Source organism: Coloeus monedula, assembly GCF_965178545.1.
Source record: "Coloeus monedula genome assembly, chromosome: 14".
NCBI classification, from domain to species: domain Eukaryota; kingdom Metazoa; phylum Chordata; class Aves; order Passeriformes; family Corvidae; genus Coloeus; species Coloeus monedula.
The window spans coordinates 4000887-4023563 of record NC_138794.1 but is presented as its reverse complement, the minus strand read 5'-3'; the positions used below and the strand labels follow the sequence as shown (position 1 = coordinate 4023563).

Here is a 22677-nt window from a genome sequence, read left to right as displayed (position 1 = left end):
CATCGGTATCACCAGCATCCCGGTCTGGTTTCCAGGTGACCTGGGAAATGCTGGCTGAAGGGAAACTTCTATCTGCACTGTCAAACACTCCTCCCACCATGAGCTCACTCTTCTTTTGCAGAACCAGACATGACAAGCAGTGGGCTGGGCTGGGCTAGCTGTGGCAGAGCAGAGCTACACTTCATCTAAGCTGCAGTGCTTAAACCAGGAGTAGATGCTACAGCACTCCATGTGCTGCTCCAGCTACCACCAGGACTGAATGTCTAAGATCAAACAGCCAAAGGTACTGATAGCAGATGTCCTTTAAATTCTATTTACTTATTCTGCTTTCAGTATAACTAATTTCTCAACTAAATGTTCTAAAACTCTCCCTCACGTATACTACTGAGGCCAGAAATAGCTTCTTTCATCTCCTGATTATTCTTATTTTAAAATCTCATTGTGTTTCTTTGCTTACTTTCCCCAAATACCCATTATGTGTTTCAATTTTTCATTTTGAATGTCATATTTTTATTTCTTAGTCAATGCTCTTATCAAATCACCACCCTTTATGGAAAAATAGGACTTCCAGTAACAACATGTAAAAACCCCTACGCTGATACCAGCTTAGCCAACCTACTTAGCAGCTACTCTGCCATTTACTTTGCTGAGGAATTACCAGTGCGCAAAGAAACACAAACATTTAATCAATAAAAATGCAGAACAAAGGTTGTAAATCAGCCCCTTTTAATCTTCAGCTGTTATCACTCCTGAAGAATTGCCATTACTTACCTCCTCCACACGTCACTGTGCAGGGGAAGAACTCTGTTTGTCTCCACTGATGACTGATGGGTTGATAGAAGAAGAACTGAACCACACTCTCTTTTGGTCCAGAGTACCTGGTCTGAAGAAATTTCCATTACAACACACGTGTACACTGTACTCAACTGCTCATGGCATTTCAAAACACAGCTCATCCATAATAACAGTGCAGAGTAAAATGATAACAGACATAAAAACTCTAGAAAGTCTAGAGTAGCCATTAAATTTAAGTTCCCAATAGTCAAAGTTTTGAATGTTGCTTTGTTTTTCAAATTATTCAAGGTATTCATGTGACCATTTGATTGTTTATCCTTGAATAGCAAAGTTCCTAACTGTATTCTTTTGGTTTATCTCTTTGTTAGCAAAAATTTTAACATTTGCTGCAGAAAGAAGTCTGTAAGTGATCTGAGAATTTTAAAAGGACTAGAAATGGTCAGTGGCTGGGTTAGCAATGTCTGAGGGAGATCGTAGGGTGCTGCTGGAAGCAGTGCTCAGGTTCAGTAGGTGGCAGTCTGCAATTGGATTAGCTCAATCCACTGAACAGGGTCACTGTTACTCTTCCAGCAATATTTAAAACAAAAATCCGGGCCATTTTTACCATTAAAGATCTTGTGCTACTCTCTGCCACACAAAAGACATTAATGTCATAACATTTTAATTTGTTTGGATTTTCTTAGCATAAATGATCTCTGGACTGTAATCAGGATTTCTTACTTGCTAGCTAAAATATTTTGTTGTATTGCTACAACCTGAGGGACAGCCACCACTGTGCTGCATGTACTTGCAATAACTTTGTATATTTGTACATTCACACAGCCCACCTTGATAATGAAATCTGCTCCAAGAGGTCCCTGGATCTTTATGATTTCCCTGTCTGTACTCTTCTGAAATTCAAGAGTTGTATTTTCAATGACAAATGTTCCAGGAGCATTGAAACTGTGCTCTCCCTTTTCTCCTTGTAGTGTTTTTGACTCTATAACTAAAGAAGAAACATGCAATTAGTAAACTTAAACAGGTTTTGGTTTTCAAGAAAGCCAGAAAGCAACGTTTACAACTTTGCCTTGCAAGTACCAGCTGCATATGTGCATTAAAAACACACCCAGAGTGCCTGTGAGAATATTAACTGCTTCAGATTATAGGCTGATAGATAATTGCAAGACAAGTCAACACAGGAATATCTGTCTGAACACACTATTCTTGCACACCAGAAGCACTTCTGAGACAGTTTTTCCTACACCAAGTGCTCTGTAACACTTGGTATAAGCAATAGATCGAGCAGCAAAAGCTGAAAGAAACTGAAAACTGACAGAATCAATATAGAGAAAAATACCTCATACTTCCATGCAATTCCAAAGCCAAGCAATCTGAGCAATCAGTCTCCAGAGAAGCCTGAATGGTGCCAAACCCACCTGACACTCACCTCAATACCTGTATCACTGTACCAAGCCCATTAACTCGACTCTGAGCATTTCCCATGTGAGGAAAAAGCAGGGCCAGGAGTTGGGCAGCTGCAGCCCTGCCGGGGGGAGGGAGGGCCCTTTCCCACAACAGGTGGTGATGAAAACCCTTTCTGAACTGTTCTCTGCTCCTTGGAAACAGATTAAACTAACGGCCCACAACCTCCAGAAGACAGATGAAGCATTTTAAGATTAAATCACTTCCAGCAAACTGACTGAACTGTAAGTGGACAAAGCTAAAGGACAATATTCATAACGAAGGTAGAATTTTGGGCTCTGTATAATACAGCGTAGAGGCAGAGCAAGATGCATGGCTTGAAATGCACTGGTCTGGTTACAATCTACCAGAGCACTGCATGGGAAAAGCATGAATCTCAGATGAGCTCAAAGCAAGCTAAAAGGAATCTTTTGATGAGCTATAAATACCCTCTTTCTCCCACTACCTTGCCTTTTTTGGTACTTTAAACAAAAGTTACCTAAGTCAGGCTAGACCATTTAAGTTAAAAGCATCTGGTTTTACCTGCACTGAAAACATATTCTGAATGCTGCAATCCACCATGATTTCCTTCCTTCATATTTTTTAAATACACATGCATTCTGGAGCACCCCCAACAAAGAGAATGAAGAAATTATAGAATGTATTAAACTCCTTGAAAATGTACCACCACTATCCCAAGCTTCTAAGCATAGGTTCCACTGTGCTCATAGGTATAACAAAGATCACATACATGGCTGGAAAGAAGTTTCAGGAAGGATTTGTTTCTAGGAAATGACTTTATGTTAATCACATGGTATGAATCTAGTGGTGAATAAAATGCACTGTCAAAGAGAAAACATAAATCTCCGGGATTCAATGTGCCCCACTGTCCAACACATTTCTATTAGGAACAAAGAGATATAAATTAATCCCAGAAAAAACAAGTGTTTAGATGTTTTGTACATATTAGTAATGAAATTACTAATTATTTAGATGATTAGTACATCTACTAATATGTACACATATGTACGTATTAGTACATATTTGTCACATTTATGGAAGTTTTCTTTCCTGATTGCATCACAAAATAACCCTGTAAAATATATGGAACTCAGTAGTCTTGGATTTAGCTTCTGCACACCTTGATCCCAAACTTACACTGCTTAACAGTAAATAATAAAGCGTGGTGCCTGTTATTGTCTCATTTTGCTGAATAAGTGCAAAATCAGCACATCTGAAATCTTCCAACTCCAAATAAATTCGGTAAGATCCTCAGGAGTACAGGACCCCTTTGAAATTAGCATTTAAGATTACAAGGCAAAGCATCCAGCTGGTGCAAAAAGATGATGAAAACGTTTATTTGGTGACCTGAGCTGCATTTCTGAAGACTCTCTTTACTAATTTTCTTAATTAAAAAAAATTTTTTTTTATGTTCTTCTAAGCAGAAATCAAGAATATTATTCAGCATAAACAACACAGTGACTCCCTGAGAGCTGACACACGTTTTCATTAGAGCTACATTAGATGTGGATGCACATCATGTGTTTATTTGCAAGGTCCTGCTACAGAGCCATGGCCTGTACCTCTGGAGGTCACACCACTGAAGCTCAGAACAGTTGCTCAGATTTTCCCTGTGTCACACAGGGAGATGAGGAGCTATTCCACAGCTCAGTGGATAACCTCTGCAATACTTTCTTGCTCAGTAGTATCTCGTGCTTGTCATCACAGGCTTCTAAAACAGAGTGAAACCAAGCATTCAGTGTATTTAACACACACATAACATAATTATGCTTATTAGGGAACAATTCCTCCCCCAAAAACTATTTACTTATTGATTTCAGAGCAGTAACTGGAATCAAAGGTTTGATCAACTGGTTTCCAGATAAGGTTTAGAGAAGAATTCACCCAATACTTATTTGTTTTTCAGGGTCCTGTTATACTAAAGACCTGGGATGTTTGACTTCAGGAGTAAGCTTCCCCGTCCTAAATCATTTCCTTGAGGCTCCAGATGTGAAGAGTCATATGGACAGGGAATTCTCTTGAGTGCTCACCTGTTTCTGTGCCTAACAGGACAATCACCAGTGCCAAAGACCTATAACTGTCCGTGTTTACTTACTTCCCCTGCCTTGACAAAAATGGAAAATGCCTTGCCCATCTGTGGATAAAAACCCTGTGGCTGAAGCCTCCCATACTCTTGGTGGCAGGAAGGAGAAGGGCAGTGTGGCACAGGAAACCCACTGCAGGTACCTCACTGTGTAGGGAAATGCATGAAGAGTTCCCAGGGAAACAGCTCCTGCTCCCAGTGCAATAAAGAGCAAGTCATGGTGCTGCCCAAATGCTGCTTCTTTCCTGTGAGATTCCTTTGTAGGTAGCACAAAACAAAACAGGCATTCTTCTCAAAAAGCAACAAGCAACACTGAGCATCTGTCAAAGAGCAGTGCACAAACCCCCAGCTAAGTGCTGTCACCTAATGCAAATCACTGTGAACAGAGAAAAAATTGACAAAAGGAAAAAAGGTTCAGCTCTTTTTAGTAACGTCTAACCTTCCTAAGTTCACGAACTCAGTTATCTAGCATTAGCCACTTGTAAAAATATTAGCTTCTGGTTTTCCTGTTTCTTCTGCTGGAGGATTAATTTCAGGGAACTTTCCGTCTTTCTTTTGATTTTAATGCTCTTAAAACAACTACCAGAAAAGCCATAATACAGTCCAAATCAAAAACAAAACCAACACAATGAAACATTTTATTCAGACCCATTTTTGTGCTAATTACTTGGTTATTTTCCACCAAATCTTTCACCAAACCCAAGCAGGCAGAAGTACAGGGGGGTCCTATTTGTTAAAAACCCGAAGTAACATCTTGGCTCTCTGATGAATCTGTTACCTGTCTTAAAGTGCCCATAGACACAAACAAAGTACTTAATCTAACCAGCTACAGAGAAACACACTCCTCACTCAAACTGGTTGCAAAACAATGCTCAGAGCATTTGTTTCAAATCTGTTATGTGCTACATCTCCAACCACATTTCCATTTTTGATTAGTCCAGCAGCTGTGCTTTCCTGGAACAAGACCAGATCATAAACCCAGGATGAAGCACCACAGAACACAAGATGAAGGGAAAAGTGCCAGACACTCCATAGTGCTCTTCAAGTTTTTGCTATTGCTGCTGACTGTACTTGAAGGACAAATATATACTGGCAACAGGAGGCAGTATAAAATCTTAACAATGAGTAGTCCCTGCTTCACCTGTTAAATTCAACTTCTTGCAAGCCAGGAAAAACATCTCTGACAAATGGAACCTGTAAAAATAGGTGATTATTTTTAAAATTCTGGCTTTAATTATACCAGCACACTCACACTGAAGTCAATGAAGTTGCAGACAAAGGATCGTTTGGTATCTCCTGTTAAGTGACAAACCCCCACGAACACATACAGTGGGGATGGTGGAGAAGCAACCCTGGAGCATTGGCTCTTGGAGAGCTGGCTATGAAGCCAGAAGCGATTGCCACCTCTCTCCCCACAACAGCTCTCAGTTGTTTTTCACCTCTGCAATTTTAATTTTAGGTAAAAAATGTCTAAATCCTCACAGATTTGCAAACAGATGTGCTGGTGGAAGTGGTTAAAGGAACATTTCACAATTCTCATCCAGCCAGAGAGTGAACTAACAAAGGTAATGCCAAGCCACAGCTTCTTTACGGAACCACCCTGGGTAGGAAGCCAGGAGCACTCTGTACTTAGTTACTGAGTTGCTGCTGCATTCCTCAGGAGCTTTCCAGAAATCCCCCAGGAGCCACTCAATCTAGTACTTTTTCCTCATACAAAGCTGAAACAACAACTTCCTTCTGCAGAACTACTTAAGAAAGTCCAAGAGTCCTGACCTGAACTGGTCAGTATCACTCCTTCACACATCCCCTGCAACAGTTTTAAAGGAATATTATTTATTTCAATGTAAGCTCAGCTTTGTATATTTTTTGTATCAGTGGTATATCTAAAAGTCATTGTCACTCTGGAGCTGTTCTGAAGTGGGAGTTTTATTTCAGTTTTTTTCTTTGAAAAAACGCGACAATATATTTCTGAAAACAAACAAACTGATGGGCAGTTTTCAAACAAAATGCATTTTTTACTTCTGTTTACATATCTCAGAGCTGAAGTTCTTTTTATTTATATGATCCAGACTACATCTGCCTCTCCTACAAATAAAAAATTGTTCAAAGTTAAGTGAATAGTTTATTTCACTGCCTGGTATGGCAGCACCACTCACCACTGAAACCATTAATTCTTTACACAAACTAGGCCTATGGATAAAGAAATTGCCATAAACACTGCCATCAGCCTTATAAGAAAATATTGGAAACCAACTGTCTGACAGAAAAGCAAACTGTTTCTCACTGGTGGTATGTAACAGCCAAAAGAATGACAAGGAAACAGGAACTCCATAGCTGTTCACCCTACTTCATTTGTACCTAGATCACTCGTCAGAGGCTTCAGCAGAAATCTGGTTCTGAGTTATGCAAGGGTTATTGATCCCACACATAATCCTCTGGAAGTATTTTATTTTTCATGCTGTTTAAGAGTGCACTGTATGCGAGGCACCTTATATTGGTTTAAATAGAAGGAATAGAAAGCACCACTGTGTATTCTATTTCTTTTTAGCAAGTAGACTTTCCAGTGTTCTCTAGGACTATCTCCAGGCTGGATATTAAAGATGGGAAGAGGAATCAAGGTATCAAGGTCATGACCTTACCCATATTACCAAAGTTTGGATGAGTTCAGATACAAGGTTCTGTTTTTATCTTCTGCCTATGTATAAATAAATAAAACAGCTCAGTCATACCAAGGTGTGCTGGTCCTTTCAGGGTAATTCTCACACTGCGACTCCCATGTGGTACAGCAATCACAGTTTCTTCCCCTAGGAAAATTAAACAACTGTTTTAGAAGTTATCTTTCATCAGGGAATTTGTACATCACACAATTAGACTGAAAACTGTTAAATATGTCTAAGAAAATATTGCACAGCTTTCACAATTTTTCTATTAAAAATATTATGTTATTTTATTAAGTACAGTGTACTGAGTCTGTTTGCTATGTCATGCAACTGTTCTATGAATGGACCTGTAAATCTTGCTTGCTCTTGGAAAATAATTTGCTATTAACAATAAGAACTGAAATGTCAGTAATGTATTAGGAACATATTTACACTCTGTTGTCCTGGGTTTATTTCCTAATAACTGAATTGACATAAGGAATCTGCTAAGTAGTCCTTCCCCCTTACAAAAATCTGCAGCTGTTCAGTCTCATTTTGCCCACACCTCATTTCCTGCTGCAGGTCACAACTTTAATAAGTGGCAGGACTTACAGGAAATAAATCATCTACTTAACACTAACCCTTAACCAATTACAGACCAGTTAAGAGCAAATATATAATAGCTATAAGGTATATGTTATAAGTGTCTGCATCTAACTTACCATATAAGATCATTTCTTCCAGTAAGAGGCTCAGTTTAAAATGAACTATAAACCCAACCAGTCCCCAACAGGACATGTCAATACAAAACAGCTTTTGGCTTCCTGAAAGGCCTCTTCATATATAAATGTGCAACACACTTACTTCAGTGCATTTTACAAAGGCAGAAAGTTATTACTTTTCATTTCAAATGTAGGAAGCCTGTGATTTGCCCGAGCAAACTGGGTTACCAGTCAAAGCAACAGACTCGAGACCCTCACACCAGCAAAAGCAGTGCTCTCAGAAAAGGGCATCCACAGGGACACCCACAAAAGGAAGAGAGAAGCATCCAAGGAGGACAGCATCACTGTGCTGTCACCCACTTCCATCATGGCCCAAGTGTTCATCCTCTGTGAGGCAGGACCTGCCACATGTGCCCACTGCAGGCACCCCCTGCTCTGTTTGGGGATGGAATTACTGTAACTTCAGTGGCTGTGCAGAGGAAGTTCCTTTTTGCAGATTTAAAAAGTAATGTGTGTTGAAGGTCAGTGATACACTGGCTCCGGAATTACTCATAAAATGTTTAGAGGAAGAATAGCTGAGTTTAGTTTTAACTGAAGAATAGTTGAAAAATGTTTCTTTCCACTTCAAACCAGACCCCTTTATAGTAGATGCTAAATTATCAGCTTCTGGTTTACATCTCCTTAGCATAAGCTCGATTTCCTGCCAAATGTTCAGAATACTTCAAGCAAATACTGCAATTATTTTTTCTGAAATAAACACCTTCTTATGTTACAGGTTTTATATCGTCAATTTCTAGGAAGGACATTTAAATATAACAATTTATTTTGGATGTAATAAAATATGAGCTTTATTAATTTCATACTTGGGTATTCCACCAGAGTGAAAAATACTACAGTAAAACAATAATACAACTAAGGAGTCCTGGAAAAAACATTAACTACTGAGCACTTAATATCTTTTTGCATCTTGGTTTTTCATCAGAGGAATTGCTAAAGATAGCCAGGAGGTAGTGGGTGTGTATATCTTTAAAGTAAGGAAATAACTACTGAATTCACATGTGCTCAACAGTATTTGAGAGAAAGCAGGTTTGAGGGGCCGTCCATCCTTACTTGGCTGGGAACTGTATCCCATCCTGATAACACCCATCAGTCACAGCACAAAACCTCGAGTCCAAGTCGATTATGACCAGTTCAGAATACGGGAACTGCTGCTCTGAAGGGGGACCAAGGGCAGCCCGTGCTCCACGGGCACAGCCCAGGTCTGCAGATGTGCACACATGTGCAGGACTCTCCTCTCCAGAACAGCCAGGGCCGTCCTGCTGTGCTTCCTGCACCTCCCCACAGGCAGCTCTGCTCCCCCGGCAGACCCTGCTGATCCCTTTTCAGGATGCTTCACATTCCTTCAGCAGTACTACAGACATTCCACCCTCACCGAAGCACTCTCTGATATGGTCCAAAATTCTCACGGGGGTGCTAAATTTGGTGTTTCTCTGCGGCAGAGACAATATTACCAGAAAGTGTTTTATTTGCATTAGAGATGACTAAGCTCACCACCACAGCAGCAGTCAACCTCTGCAGCCCACAGACCTGTCAAGAAGTCTGACAGCAGGAGTTTTGTAACCTGACTGAGATAGTTATGACCTAGGGCAGTCTTTCCTTGAGATGAAGTAAATTATAGGAAAAAAAAAAAGTGAGATTTTTGGACTTCTGAACAGAGATGAGGATTTGGAAGAAACGGGACAGAAGTGACCATAAGGGATTCCTCCTCCTCCTCCTCAGGACAGCTTTGAAACAATAGTTATGTTTGGCCAGGTCTGGCATCCAAAACTACATATTCCAAAGGTCTCCAGTTCTCGGCTGAATGTAATTCATATTCTTAAAGAAATGCAAGGCTCTGTAAATCCATTTTAAATGGTTATGCTGTACATTTCCCATTAAATCAGTAGTATCCACATTGTTAAAACAGTGAACTCTCATGAAAACATAAGGGGAAATTGCTGCCCTGAAATCTATACCGAGAATTTTTTATTACCTTTTTTCCCCCCCTTACAGTATTTCTGTGTCTTTGAAAGTTAATTGCTGACCTTTGTCTAAAGCTGAAAACAAATACCCTCAAAATCATCTGGAACATGCAGAAGCACTAGAGTCTAACATCTGAGCTCAGATTAAGGCTCACCTTAAAAACTGAGAAACAGGTGAGATTTTGTCTCTCCGTCCTAACACTGCTTCCAGGGCAGGGATTCCCAACAGCATGTGAGCCATCTGCCTCCACTCTCACCCAAGGACTCTGTCAGCAAATGTGTGCACACACTACACACAGCACTTGCTGATTAAGCTCCCGGATTGCTTTTACTTTAGATGGCAAGGTTTGATCCTGTTTCTATGGTGTTAATGTGGATTTAGATTTTGGATCTCAATGAGAGCAAGATCAGACTCCCTGCTATGGTAAGACTGGGAGCTAATCCCCAGGATCAAAATAAAGGAGCACATTCCTAAACTCAATCCAATTCAGCAGGTTTTATTTATTTTTCCATGTGGGCCATGGTGGACCCATTTACTGCTTCACATATGGGCCAGTTGGGACTTTTTCCCTCTCTCCTCTTATAGCAGGCCAGAGGGTTTATTTCAGGTCTATAAAAAAGTGTTTCTTTCTGTGTATTTGCTCAGAACTTATTTGCTGGTTCCCTGGTTCTGATCGAAGGCCTTTGTGCTCCCAAAGTACAAATGATAATCCAGGAACAACTGCAGAACACAAGAGCTAAAAATCTCAAAATATTTGGAGTCTTACTGCAGTGGCTTCCCTCATCCACTCTGGCATCAGGCATAATTTCAGAAGACACTGCTGCTGGACTTAGTGCTGACCTGCCTAATGAAAGCAATCTGGGCAAAGCCAAACACATGCACTGGAGAAAACATAAAAGACATACAGCAAGCAGCCCCTCAAGAAAATGGATCTTCAGGAAATGCAGTGCAAAGTCAGTAATGAAAGAGCCAATGCTCTTACAAAGAAATTTCTTCAAGACAAAAGAGACCATGAAAGTAAAGAAGGAGGCTTCATACTACCAATAGCAGCCCCAAGTAAACCAATCAAACTAAAGGGATGGTGAGGCTGAAAGAGCTGGTGCTGAAGACCCAGCATCCACACCACAAAATTTCAGGTGCCTCATTGGGACTGAATCTAGTCTGATCCCATGGACTGTATATTCTGTAGCTGGTGGAGAACATCAGGTGCTTTTCTGGGACACATCTTCTGGTTTAGCTTCATCAAAAAATTCCATTTTATACTCTCCAAGAGTATCAATCGCTATGATGTGAACTGATGAATGTATGTTAGGGCCACGATGAAATTTGCTTCAAAAAACATGCTCCTTATCCACACTGAGATGCTAGTGCTTTGCATTCTATCCCTCTCCACACAGTTTTCCTGCCAAACCAGTCCCAATTCCCTCCTCTGGCTCTACACATGGTTGATTTTTCCCCTTCCTCTCCATGTGTTTTTGACTCCATCTCCCACCCAGATTCCTTATCTAATCTGTCTTCTTCTCTTCCTCTTTTCTTTGACTCTGTGTCTGTACAGCCAGTCCTACATCCTCCACCCACCTTCTCATATCTGCCTTTCCTCCACTGCACAAACTAACGACAAATTTTTCTGTTCAGCTCATCTCATCTTTCCCTCTCATGTGATCTCATCACTCCCCGTCATAGGTCTGAAGCTCACATGATTGGCAGCTCTCCACAAAATCTCTTCTGAATGCCTGAATGTTAGGTAGGAGGCATCATGGAGTTCATCCCATGGCACCTGTTCCACACTGCAGTAAACCAGAAAGCAAGAGCAACCTCAAGTAAAAATTTTAATAGCTTATTTCTGGAAGAGCAACATGTTAATGTATTCTAAGGAGGCTGCACACATATGATCTGTTTGCAGCTAGGACTTGCAACAAGCTAGAGAACACTTAAAAGGATAAGTTTTCAGAAATTTCAGCTGTTAACATCCAAGAAGAGTCCACAGAAACTGAAGGAAAAGGTTGGGGGTTTTTTGTAAAGGTTGTAGTAAAAAATGTGTTGATGTTCACAGACATTGCAAAAGACTTATCCATGACCAGAAGACCATTGCCTGCCAAATTTCAAATCCCTGATCTGTGATCAAGTCCAACAATGGGGGGATGTTAAGATATATTAAAGAAAATGTTTCAAGAATGTTTTGACAGTGGGAAACAACATGTTTTTCTCCTCTGCGTCCTTGGAATACACTGAGTTGTTTTGGCTGAATTTTCTCCAAAACACATAGCACCTGGCATGAGAAGTTTCTGACACAACTGTTGAATTTTGGCAAATAATCCTGCGTATAAAGTGAAGTATCAGGCAACCTCGACAAATGGGGTTTCTAGCTCCTTGTATATTGATTTCAAAGAGGGGGAAAAAATGTGAGGCAGGAAGTTGTCACAAAGTTGAGCTGGCTGATGACACAGAGGGCGGAGCTGTGCCAAAGGTCTCTGATAGATAAATGACCAAAGTGAAATTAGGTTTTTGGTTAGGCATGCCTGGGGATGATGACATACAAACAAGTGAAAAGAAGTGACCAATGGATATTACGCAAGTGCTACAGGAAATAAAGGACAGGGGAAAAGGAAATTCTGTTACAAAGCTATAGCCAGTGAAAGCTTTTATATAAGAAGCTCTTTAGTAAAACATTAAAAAAGGTGAAACTTGCAAGTAGCTTGCAGTTTGGGAATCAAATAAAACCAGATTAAGACAAGTTCGTGCCTTCAACCTCACCCCCCCACTGAACCAGCATCTTTCCTTCTTCATTGGTATCAGAATCAGAACACTTTCCTACCATTTCTTGCCAGTGATGGTGCAGAAAGGAGATATGAGGGCTCAATCCCACAATTTTTCCATGTGCACAGAGTGCAGTGGAGTTAATGGGAGTTCCATGCATATAGTACTAGAAACATCAGGCCCATGATATCTCAGTTCCCAATGGGATGGTACATTTTACAACCTATTACACTTTTTGTTTGAATATCATTAGTCAAACCTTTAATCATTTTACCAGAATGTTGGAATCTGGCTTGCTGACAGAAGTTTAACTTACTTTGTCTTTCAAAGGCAATTAAGTGTAAGTGGAAAAAATAAAGAGCTTTTGAAATGACTGTTCATTTCATATTTGCAAAACAGTAAGCTGCCTTTCAATGCTGTTTAACTTTCTGATCAAAGGCATTAATTCAGTGTAAAAACATATAAAAAAATATATAAAACAAAATTAGTCCTTCATGAGAAATCATTTGTTACCAGTGCCTAAATGTCTTTGTTTTAAAGTAAGGACTAAGATAACCAAGCACTATTATTTTCCCTTATGCCTCTTTTTTTATACTAAAATCTTTGGCTCTTGCTTTCCTTCCAGTTCTTTAATTTGCTTCATTGAACAGTAAAATTTACATCCTGCTCACAGCCTTAGGCTTCCTCTTAAATACATGTCTGTCATGTGTCGATATTTTCTCAACGCTAGTTCTGAAAGCTTCCAAATGACTCCTCGGAAGATAATGTGCCTCCCTTCACTGATCTTTTACCACAAAGAAAGGATGGCTTTATTTCCACATTTCATTCACACACAGGATAGTTATATGGAATTCATTGCGTAGTGTTGAAAAACTTGACCTAAAAAAGATTTTGGCACCATCACAATACCAAGAAAAACATCCAGTTCTGAATTTAGTAGCGTGTGTATCATTTGCTTATGCCAGTGGTAATTCATTCATATCATCCAGCCTGCTGCAGCACAAGATAAACCCAAAAGTTGGCAAAACTGGCATCTTTCCTCAGAATAGTATTTCTCAGCCTTTAATTTTAAAGGACTCTTAAAGAGACACTGAGTTATGACAGAGGAAAAAATGAACCATGGGCATTCTTGATAACCTTCAAGGTAACAGGACACCTTCCACCAAGTGATGTCAGCTGTAGTCAGCTCTTACCTGAACCAGAATACCACAAGTGAGATTAATATTTTCTGTCACAAAATGACAGTTTCAAAACCAGATCCCTTTTACCACTCTCATTATTGTCCTTCCATCCTACGCAGCGATTGAATGCAAAACTTTTTATTTCACTTATTGTGAACTATCCAACCAGAGTCACCAATCCAACAAGTTTATTTTGGGTTGCCTTAGAACTAGCTATGATGTCCCCAAGAATCATCCTTCTCTGGAAGAATCTCTATTGCTGTAAAACTGGAGCAGAAAATGCAATTCCCTTCAACTCCAGCTGACCTTCACATCAGAAAGGGAAAGAGCTATTTTGTGCATATTCATATCTAGAAACACAAAATAAATACAGCTTAGAGACACTACAAAAATATTCTCCAATCTTCACAGCTTTACAAGTGCTTGCTCTATGCTGACCAGAAGCTCTGAGCATTTGATACGGCAAATGAATAAAAAGTGGCCCTCCATAAAAAAAACACTTTTTCAGCTCATTGTAAACATTCAAGACATTTTCTCAGTCTTTCAGGATGAAAAATTTTATGAATTACTGAACTACACTCTCCCATCAATAAAAAATACCTCTAGTCAAAGCAAGGCAAAGGCTAACACTGATAGATGTTCTAATATGTAAAAAAGGCTCTTTGACTTGTGCAAAATTATCTTGTGGCTTTAGAAGTTGCTGCCACAAAACCAGACACTTTTAAATTTAGATTGTCTTTTCTATACATGTGTATTGAATTACAGAAATTATGCACCTGCACAGTGGTACCCAACACCCTTGCAGGGCAGTTCAAGACATCACACTGCAATAGGCATTGAGATAAGAAATAAACTACTCCAAGTTTCATCCAAACTGAAGCATACTGCAAACAGTGACATTAAAAAACCCGTGGGAATAGTTACATACTGCAATAAGATTTTAGTATGATTCAATATACAAAGCTTTTTCAAAATCAGGGCACAAGTGAAATCTTTGCAGTGAAATACAACAGTGTTAAAATACAGGCAGCTGTCAGAGACAGCTGCCTCATCCATTTAAAAAAACAAAGTGGTTGCATTTGAACTTTGAGGACTGACTTTTAAGAGCACTCCTCTTTCTTGTGACTTTGCAGGAAGGTAATTAACCCCAAAGGCCCCATCTCCATGGGATAAATGCTTGTGAAAAATACACACTGTGAGTTCAGAAAAAGAAAAAATTCTGTGAGGCAACTATTCTTATGATAAACACATGGGACTGTGAGACACATGGGACACACATATGCTCTGAGATTCCAGGGGGCATAATCTGTGAGGGTGGAGAGCACCAGTGTCAGAGGTGAGTCTTTGTATGGAAAACCTTGCCTGCATATCAAAATAGCCAGACTCTTCAGACTCCAGGAAAGGGTCTAATTCCAATACCCTTCCTCTTTTGTATTTCATATTTTCAATACTACTGAGACCTACAGAGTTATTCCCAGTAAGATGCTAATTTTGAGAAAGAACAGCAAAATTTGAGCCAAGCACACAAAAAAGACACGGAAGTATTAGTCCCTTTCACTTTGTGTTTTTTGTACCATACAATTAGCAACCTGCCCCTGAAATTCAACTGTCTTCAGACACCACAAGAAAAAAAAAAAAGAAAAATCAAAGTTAATTTGAAAACCAGGGACTTTCAAGCACAGGCCACTATTTCCATAAAACCATCTATAAGATGTTTCCATGATTTAAAAACATTGCTGCAGCATCACATATACTGCAACATGAGGATACCCTCTAAAATAAGATGTGCATCTTGATGGTTATTCCTGATAGAATGAATTGAGTAGCTCTATATAAAACCCCACATATCTCAAATTCTTTCCTAGCTATACCCTAACGTGTGGTATCCCTCATGGAATTTCTACAGACTAATCTAGCACAGACTTTAGAACTAAGTAGCTTTGTCAAACTGCAAACAAGTATACAGTTAAAAGGTCACTGCAATGTGCATGCTAATATACGAGCAGGAAACATAGTCAAGGATAAATTATCATAGGATCAATGTGCAACCTACTTTTTTCTGGTGAGACGTGTGCCTTAGCTTGTCCCCTCACAAGCCTGCATGTTGAGCCATCTCCTGCACAGATTCCACAGTTGTCTTCCTTGGCATTGCTCCCAAGTTGTCGATCACAGCCTACTGCCTGCCAACATCAACACCACAGTCAGAAGGAGGGCAAAGCTGTAGTAGACATGCTCAGGTTTCTGGAATTTTATTTATTATGTTATCCTTTTGATTTTATGAGTTGGCCTCATTCTATCAAAGCATATCTTGCCATTTAGGATTTTAAGAGCATACTGTCATTTCCACGATTTTAATGATGAACCACAACTGATATATTAAGCTATTCAAACGTAGGAAATACATTAATTCATTTCCCACTACTTATGTGAATGAATACCATTGAGCATTATTCTTTCCAACACAAGGCATAACTATGTTATTTACAATTTGGTTTTCACCACCTGTTTAATTAAGTCTGAGAAAGGATAAATACAATTAAATAATCCAAGTTAAAAATTTAAAGGGCACTCAGCCTTCAGCTTCATAGACAAAGAGTTGAGGGCAGTGCTAATATTCTAGAGTCTTGGCCATTCAGAATTTAACTGGCACTTGTGTAGATCTATTTGCCATTTACATCAATGTCATTACATATACATTTGCTAACCAGCTTTTAAAAAATTTGGACAATTCACTTGTCACCTTTTGATTTTTTCTGGTTTATGAATGTAAGACCCATTCCATAAAACTTTCCAACGATTATTATAAAAACACCTAAACTTAAACACTGCCAAAAATTCAAAAAAGCAATTTTTTAAAAAAACTGTCAACTGAAAGCCCTCCAAATTATAGTGAAAACATTTTTCCAGGTTTTTCTTTTTCTTCATATCAGTCAACTCCACAAGAATGGGAGTGAGAATGGAAAGACTAAGAATAGACAAAATTGACTAAAAGCACTTTCCTGCTGAATGGAAAATAAATATTTGACCTCACCCATCTTACTCTTCACCATTTCATAGAAGAATTTTTCAGGGACTACCAAATGCTGAGCAACGTGGTAAAAAGCTGATCTCCAGCTTTGAGCTTTCCCAAGTCAGCCTATATGCCTCTTATATTCACATATCCCTGAGAAGGGCAGCTAATTTGTCATGGGTGTATATACTTAATGAAAATCCAAACTGACAAATGGATAGAAAACCCTCTGGAAATTCACAGTTAAAGCAGTGCTAGAATTCTGAAACTGGCCAGCACACGCCTCTTCCTATATAAAAATGCTTGGAAGGGGCAGCCTTGGCTGCCAAGATCCACTGCATCTGTGCTGTGCCAAAACTGACACACGATCCCCTTGGAGAGGTGAGGATCGACTCCACACGTAAGAGGCAGGGCTGGGTCTTCCAGTCTGAGTTAACACACACACACAGACACACAAATCACACACATCCACTGCCAAACACGGAGAAATGTAATCTCAAAGTTTCACATGTCTATGGAAAAGAAAACAAAGCAGCCCCACCTCCTCCCTCTGCTCCTTTCCCTTATTTTCCCAATTCCCTACAGCCTGAATTCCCTTTAGAGGAGGGCATTAATGGGGACAGTTTACAGTGCTTCAGTTGAGAGACCTGCTGCAGTGAAGGCATCTCCTTCCTAAGGGCTCCAGATTTACCAGAGAAACCTATATTAGGAGCAGGAAATTATTTTATTCCTGCAACTGAAGGTGATCTTAATCCTATGTAGCCCAGCAAGGAATTCATTTTTAAAAGAAATAAGCTGCTTAACACTAAATCATTTCAGTTTTACCAAAAACTTAGTTGTAGAAATGAAGCTAATTAACACACATGTGGACTCAGACCATCTCACAACAGGTGCTTATTTACCACACAGAAGCCATGTGGGAACACTCTACTATAATTTAGGCTTGGATTACAAATTAAAATATTTCCACTTGAAGGTGTTTCTAGCATCACCTCTGGGTTCATTATTGACATCCAGAAAATTGCAAAAACAAAAAGGTTGTAAACAAATTACTATAAACAAGCCTATCTTCCCATTTTATAACCAATTAACAATACATTGAGAAAATAAATGAAAACACCATTTAAGAAACAGAAACTGACTGGGCCACTCAGTGAATCAGAAAGCAGATGAAATTTCATGGGATATAATAATACAGTGGTCAACACATTTGCCTCAGCATTGAAAACTCTTTCAGTTCCCAGCTCCACAACAGACTTTGTTTTCTGACCTTTGGAAACTCCTGTGCTTTTCCATTCCAATCCATGGAAGGGGTCTAACTGCAGCTGACATCCCCAGCTGACAGGGATGCCGCATGAATGAATCTCCTAAAGTTTCTGAAGCATGCAGATGGTGCAGTGATGGAGACCATAACAGTGGATGAGAGAGTCTGTATTTCTCCTGGGCAGATTTTGAAGTAGTTACTGCTCTCCCCTGATTCTCCTGCCCTTATTCACATAAAGATACTGCTAGAACGTGGAGGTAAATTGTATTACTGCAAGTGTAATCTCTCGTAAATGTCTCAAAGGCATCTCCATTGCAAACTGCAATCTCCTTTTCTAAATATTAAAAAACTGCTCATTCACTCATCAATTAATTCCAAAGATAAAAATAAGCTGTACATCATGATATCCCATGTGAAAAAGTGCTGTTTGTCTTTGTTTAAGCTCTTGTATATTTGTAGGCTACAGATCCTGCAAGTCTTTCGTGGGAGGAGGGCACTGAGCAAGCAGAGCACTTGCAAGACCAGCCCCTTAGAGCCCAACATGACAATAACAAACATCCAGACTGAGCTCTTACACACAGCCCCTGTGAAAACAAACTCTCAGTGCGTGTAACAAAAATTACACAACTGTGCAAACACAAGGCATTATTGTGTCCAACGTGGAATGTAAGAAAAAAGATAATCAGCAGAGCAGCATACTTTAGAGGACTGTTTCATACAGCATTATTGCTTATTTTTTAATAATACACAAATGCCACAGAAATAAAACAGGAGTGCTAGCTGCAAGGGACTTGGATGTGGGAAAAGGTTTACAGCTCCCCTGACAGCCAAGGTGGTGTGTTCAGCTAGATGCATTCACCCTCTACAGATTTCCTTCCCAGATTATGTTTACATCAACTGTTAAAAATATGAATTTCAAGCAATGATATCCTGGAACACAATTTAGAAAGCAACTCAAATTATAATCACAATTTTGACCTGAAATGATCACAGAATTCCAGATTTTAACATGAAGCACCCAAAAATTCCACAGGTTTTTAAGCCTCAAATTTGGAGCTAATTCATGAAGGAATTTTAATAAGTAAACACTGGGATGGGACATATTTCAAACTTGAGAGTCTAGAGCCAGCCTTTTTTAACCATTTCTAAACCCTTGGTTGGGTATTTCTCAGGTGAGCTGAACAGCCACAGACCTCACCAAAAGAAAAGGAAGCTGTAAGGTATAGCTTTGGAAACTGGGTCTCAAAAACATCTGGCATTGTGACACCAAATATCATGAATTTAAGGTATTCATATTTCAGCCAGTAACTATTGGAAAAAGTAGTGTTTGATGAAATAGTTGAAGGCAGTACATTTGGTTATTTGCAAATAAATCTGCAACAAGGACAAGAAAATGATAAATGGCAACAGCCTTCCTCCACTCACGCACCACCTCAGGCAGCCAAAGAGGCTGATGATTTTCACAATTAAGGCATTTTGTAGGATTAATTTACCCCACATTGCTTGCTGTTTACAGAGCAAAGGAATCAGCTATAAATATTACAGGCAGACTGGGAAAACATCTGCAGGCTTTTAGGGCATAGTCAGAAATAATGTTAGGCAATTTTAACATAGGCTGAGTAAATGAAACAAGTGATAACACAGCCTGTGTAATGGAAGGATTGGGACCCTGTGAATTTAAGAAATCTGTAATCATAAATACCATCATCCCAAAAAACGGTACAGGTATTGTAATGACCAGGTTGTAAGTGAGCTCCTCAGACAGCGGGGAGAACATTCACAAATATGTAAAAAAACAAACAATAAGTAGAAATTTAATTTTAAAAGAGTATTGATGAAAATGGGCACTTTGTGAATTTATACTAATGGCCATGATGGGGTATCTGTTAATTTGGGTATGGCAGGATTATTTTCAGAAACAGGCTATTGCTGTTCCTGATCCATTACTATTTTTGGGCAGAACCTGAATATGTTACTTGTCTGTTCCTACAAAGGAAAAAAAAAAAAGAAATATGAAAAAGAATTATATTGTTTCCTCACAAGCAGCTCGGATAGAAAGCATCTGGTTAAGCAGTGAAAAAAACCACTCATCTGCTTCAACAAAGCTTAGCATGGCAGTGCTGCTGTGAAAGACAATACTGAAGGGTGTTAAATACTTTGTAGCATGCTTGGAATAGCTCATGTAGGTTCAGAAAGGCAAAGGATGAGCAAAAGGTCAGGGTATAAAATACAGTAATATAGATGAAAGAGAAGAATGAAATTGCTGCTGATATGTTAAAAGTGACTATGGAACGTTACAAATATTTTTGCAATTATGAATCCAAAAATCACTCAGAAGCTCATATAAAGCTGTTTCTTTAGGTCATATTCAATTAGTAGTGTTTCAGCTGAGGAATTAGGTTTGCACTAGGAAATTAATGTAGCATGTTAATTTTGATTTGTGAAGGTCCAAGAATAATCTGTTAAATTCAAGGATCTTCCTTTGTTAAGACACTTATAATTAAGTAAGACAAGAAAATGGACAGGACTGCAAGGTGACAGAATTTTGACTAAAATTCCAATACAGATGGTAAAAAAACCATCATAGTGGAAAAAAAGGCAAATTCCAGCCCTACCCTCTCCTCCCTCCTTTCACAGACTTCTCTTAATAAATATAAGTACAAGCATGGACTAGAATTGCCAGTGCAGAGCCCAACACAGGCTCAGGTTTTAACATTTCAACATTTGCTTGTTAGATCATTGCTTCAGCCCTCCTGAGCTGTGGCATTACCTCAGCTGGCCACTCACCTCCAGCTGCAGGCACTCCCAAAATAGGCACAGCACCACTTTTTTTGTGACAGCAAAAAGTTTTCTACAGCAGTGAGTTGTCAGTTATAAAAATGTTACATTCCAATTATTAAAAAATGTTCTGGAATGCCAATGACTCAAGATTATATACTTCAAATAAATAAGTTGAAGATACACCTACACTTTATAAAATAAAAATACTTATCTCAAAGATGAGTAAAACCAGACATCTGTGCATAACAAGATCATGTAAGTGTTAAGTGTCATTATTCCTATCAAAAGCACGAAATTATATACAGCAATATAGATAATTACATACAATATTTCTCTTTCAAAATGGGCTTTCCCCCTTCTAGGGTCCTCTGGAGCCATAGGTCCAGGTATAGCCAGAAAAAACAAATAGATTGAGTTCTCCTAATAGAAGCGGCCACAAAAGAATAAATCACTGCTATTTTTATTTGTGACAGATACATAAATTCTATGAAACATTAAAACTGAAGCTGCACTGGTGCCATTATTTTTCTACCGACTGTGTCTTAGCCTAAGCTCTTTAGCAGACACGCCATTTAGATATTCAGCAATGTATTTGTTAAATACTAAATCATTTTCTACTTTGACCCATAAATTTATTATTGATACAGACTCTCATTTATCAGTGATTCCATTAAAATGATTAGCTAAGTTTCTGTTTTGCAGCATTCTATGTTTACTTGAGGGACTGGCAGCTCAGTGTCAGAGAGTGAGGCCCTTCATTAATGTGATTTGGTTTAATAAAATGAAAACAGAAAATCAATTCAACAGTATCTCAAAATGACATAATTACCATCCTCCTACAGCTGCTGAGAAAACCCCCCCCAGTGCTCAGGAAAACCCACCTGAAGGCTACTCTGGGTACATTTCTGTTCATGTGCTTCCATTGGCCTGGCTAGTTCAAAGGATGCACAAAATGTGTACTCCAGGAATAACCTGCAAGTGGAATTTTAACACAAACTTGCAGATGGCATTTAGTGAAATTCAGATGAAGCAGAAAACCCAGCAAATCATTTATGGGGATAATGTGCTTAAATGTGCTTAGAATGTCAAAGAAGTAATGTATTTCTGCTGAGCAAGGAACTGCACTGAGGAATGCACAAATGGAGATGATAATTGTGCTTCGCAAGAATGGGATAAAGTTACTGCACAGGAGATCCTTTCCCTCAAGGGCTGAACAGTCTGTAATTATCCCAGTACATGTTGTCCAGTGATTTTTATTTTACAACTGGCCAGCAGTAGATCTGTTGGAGCTGTACCTCAGTAAGGGGATCCTGTGTTTGGTTGGAGCACTGATCTGCTGAAGGGTGGCAAAAGCTTTGTGCTCCAGGTGCAAGTGCCTTCCACCACCTTTAAAATTTGTCAAAATTTGCAAAATATGGTGTGAAAGTAGACTATTACACCAAACATATCCAATGAAGTGATCTGACTGCCCAGCCACCAGGATAGCAGCAGTTGGACTGCTATAAACCAAATTATTTATTTCAGCCTTACAAGAGATGAGAACTAAGATTAAAATGGAATAAAAACATCTACATATTTCTAAAGGTTATCAGCATTGCACAAAATACAAGATAACCTCAGAATTAATTCTGAATAATGTCTTTTCCAAGTCTTGTGACTTGACTGAGAAAGGACAGGTTTTATTTCAGCATTTACTAGTAAAGGAAGAAAACAGTGAAAAACCCTTACGTGCTGAAAAAGACAAATCTCTACTGCAGTTTATTAGAATCACTCAATAGGGAAAATTAAAATCCTCTGGTCTAGCTCAGAGAAAAGGGATTCCTATTTCCAAAAACACAGACACACCACAGAATCCAAAACTCAGAAAAAATAAGGTGGTGCTTCATTGCACAGTTGCATGTGCTATCACAGTACACAGATCTCATTGCATCAATGTCAGCTATTTGCTGCACTTTCCCCTGC

The 22677-nt window shown here is 39.1% G+C and overlaps 1 protein-coding gene across 1 annotated transcript in view; it reads right to left on the bottom strand.

Moving 5' to 3' along the window:
• ADAMTSL3 (ADAMTS like 3) overlaps nt 1-22677 on the bottom strand; it is a gene marked incomplete at its 5' end in the record, with an annotated part of 171025 nt that overhangs the window by 56453 nt on the left and 91895 nt on the right. The window contains 4 exons of the mRNA XM_082290374.1: nt 772-883; nt 1623-1780; nt 7069-7143; nt 15714-15840. Coding sequence (XP_082146500.1) covers nt 772-883; nt 1623-1780; nt 7069-7143; nt 15714-15840 — 472 coding nt within the window. The remainder of the gene's footprint in view (nt 1-771; nt 884-1622; nt 1781-7068; nt 7144-15713; nt 15841-22677) is intronic.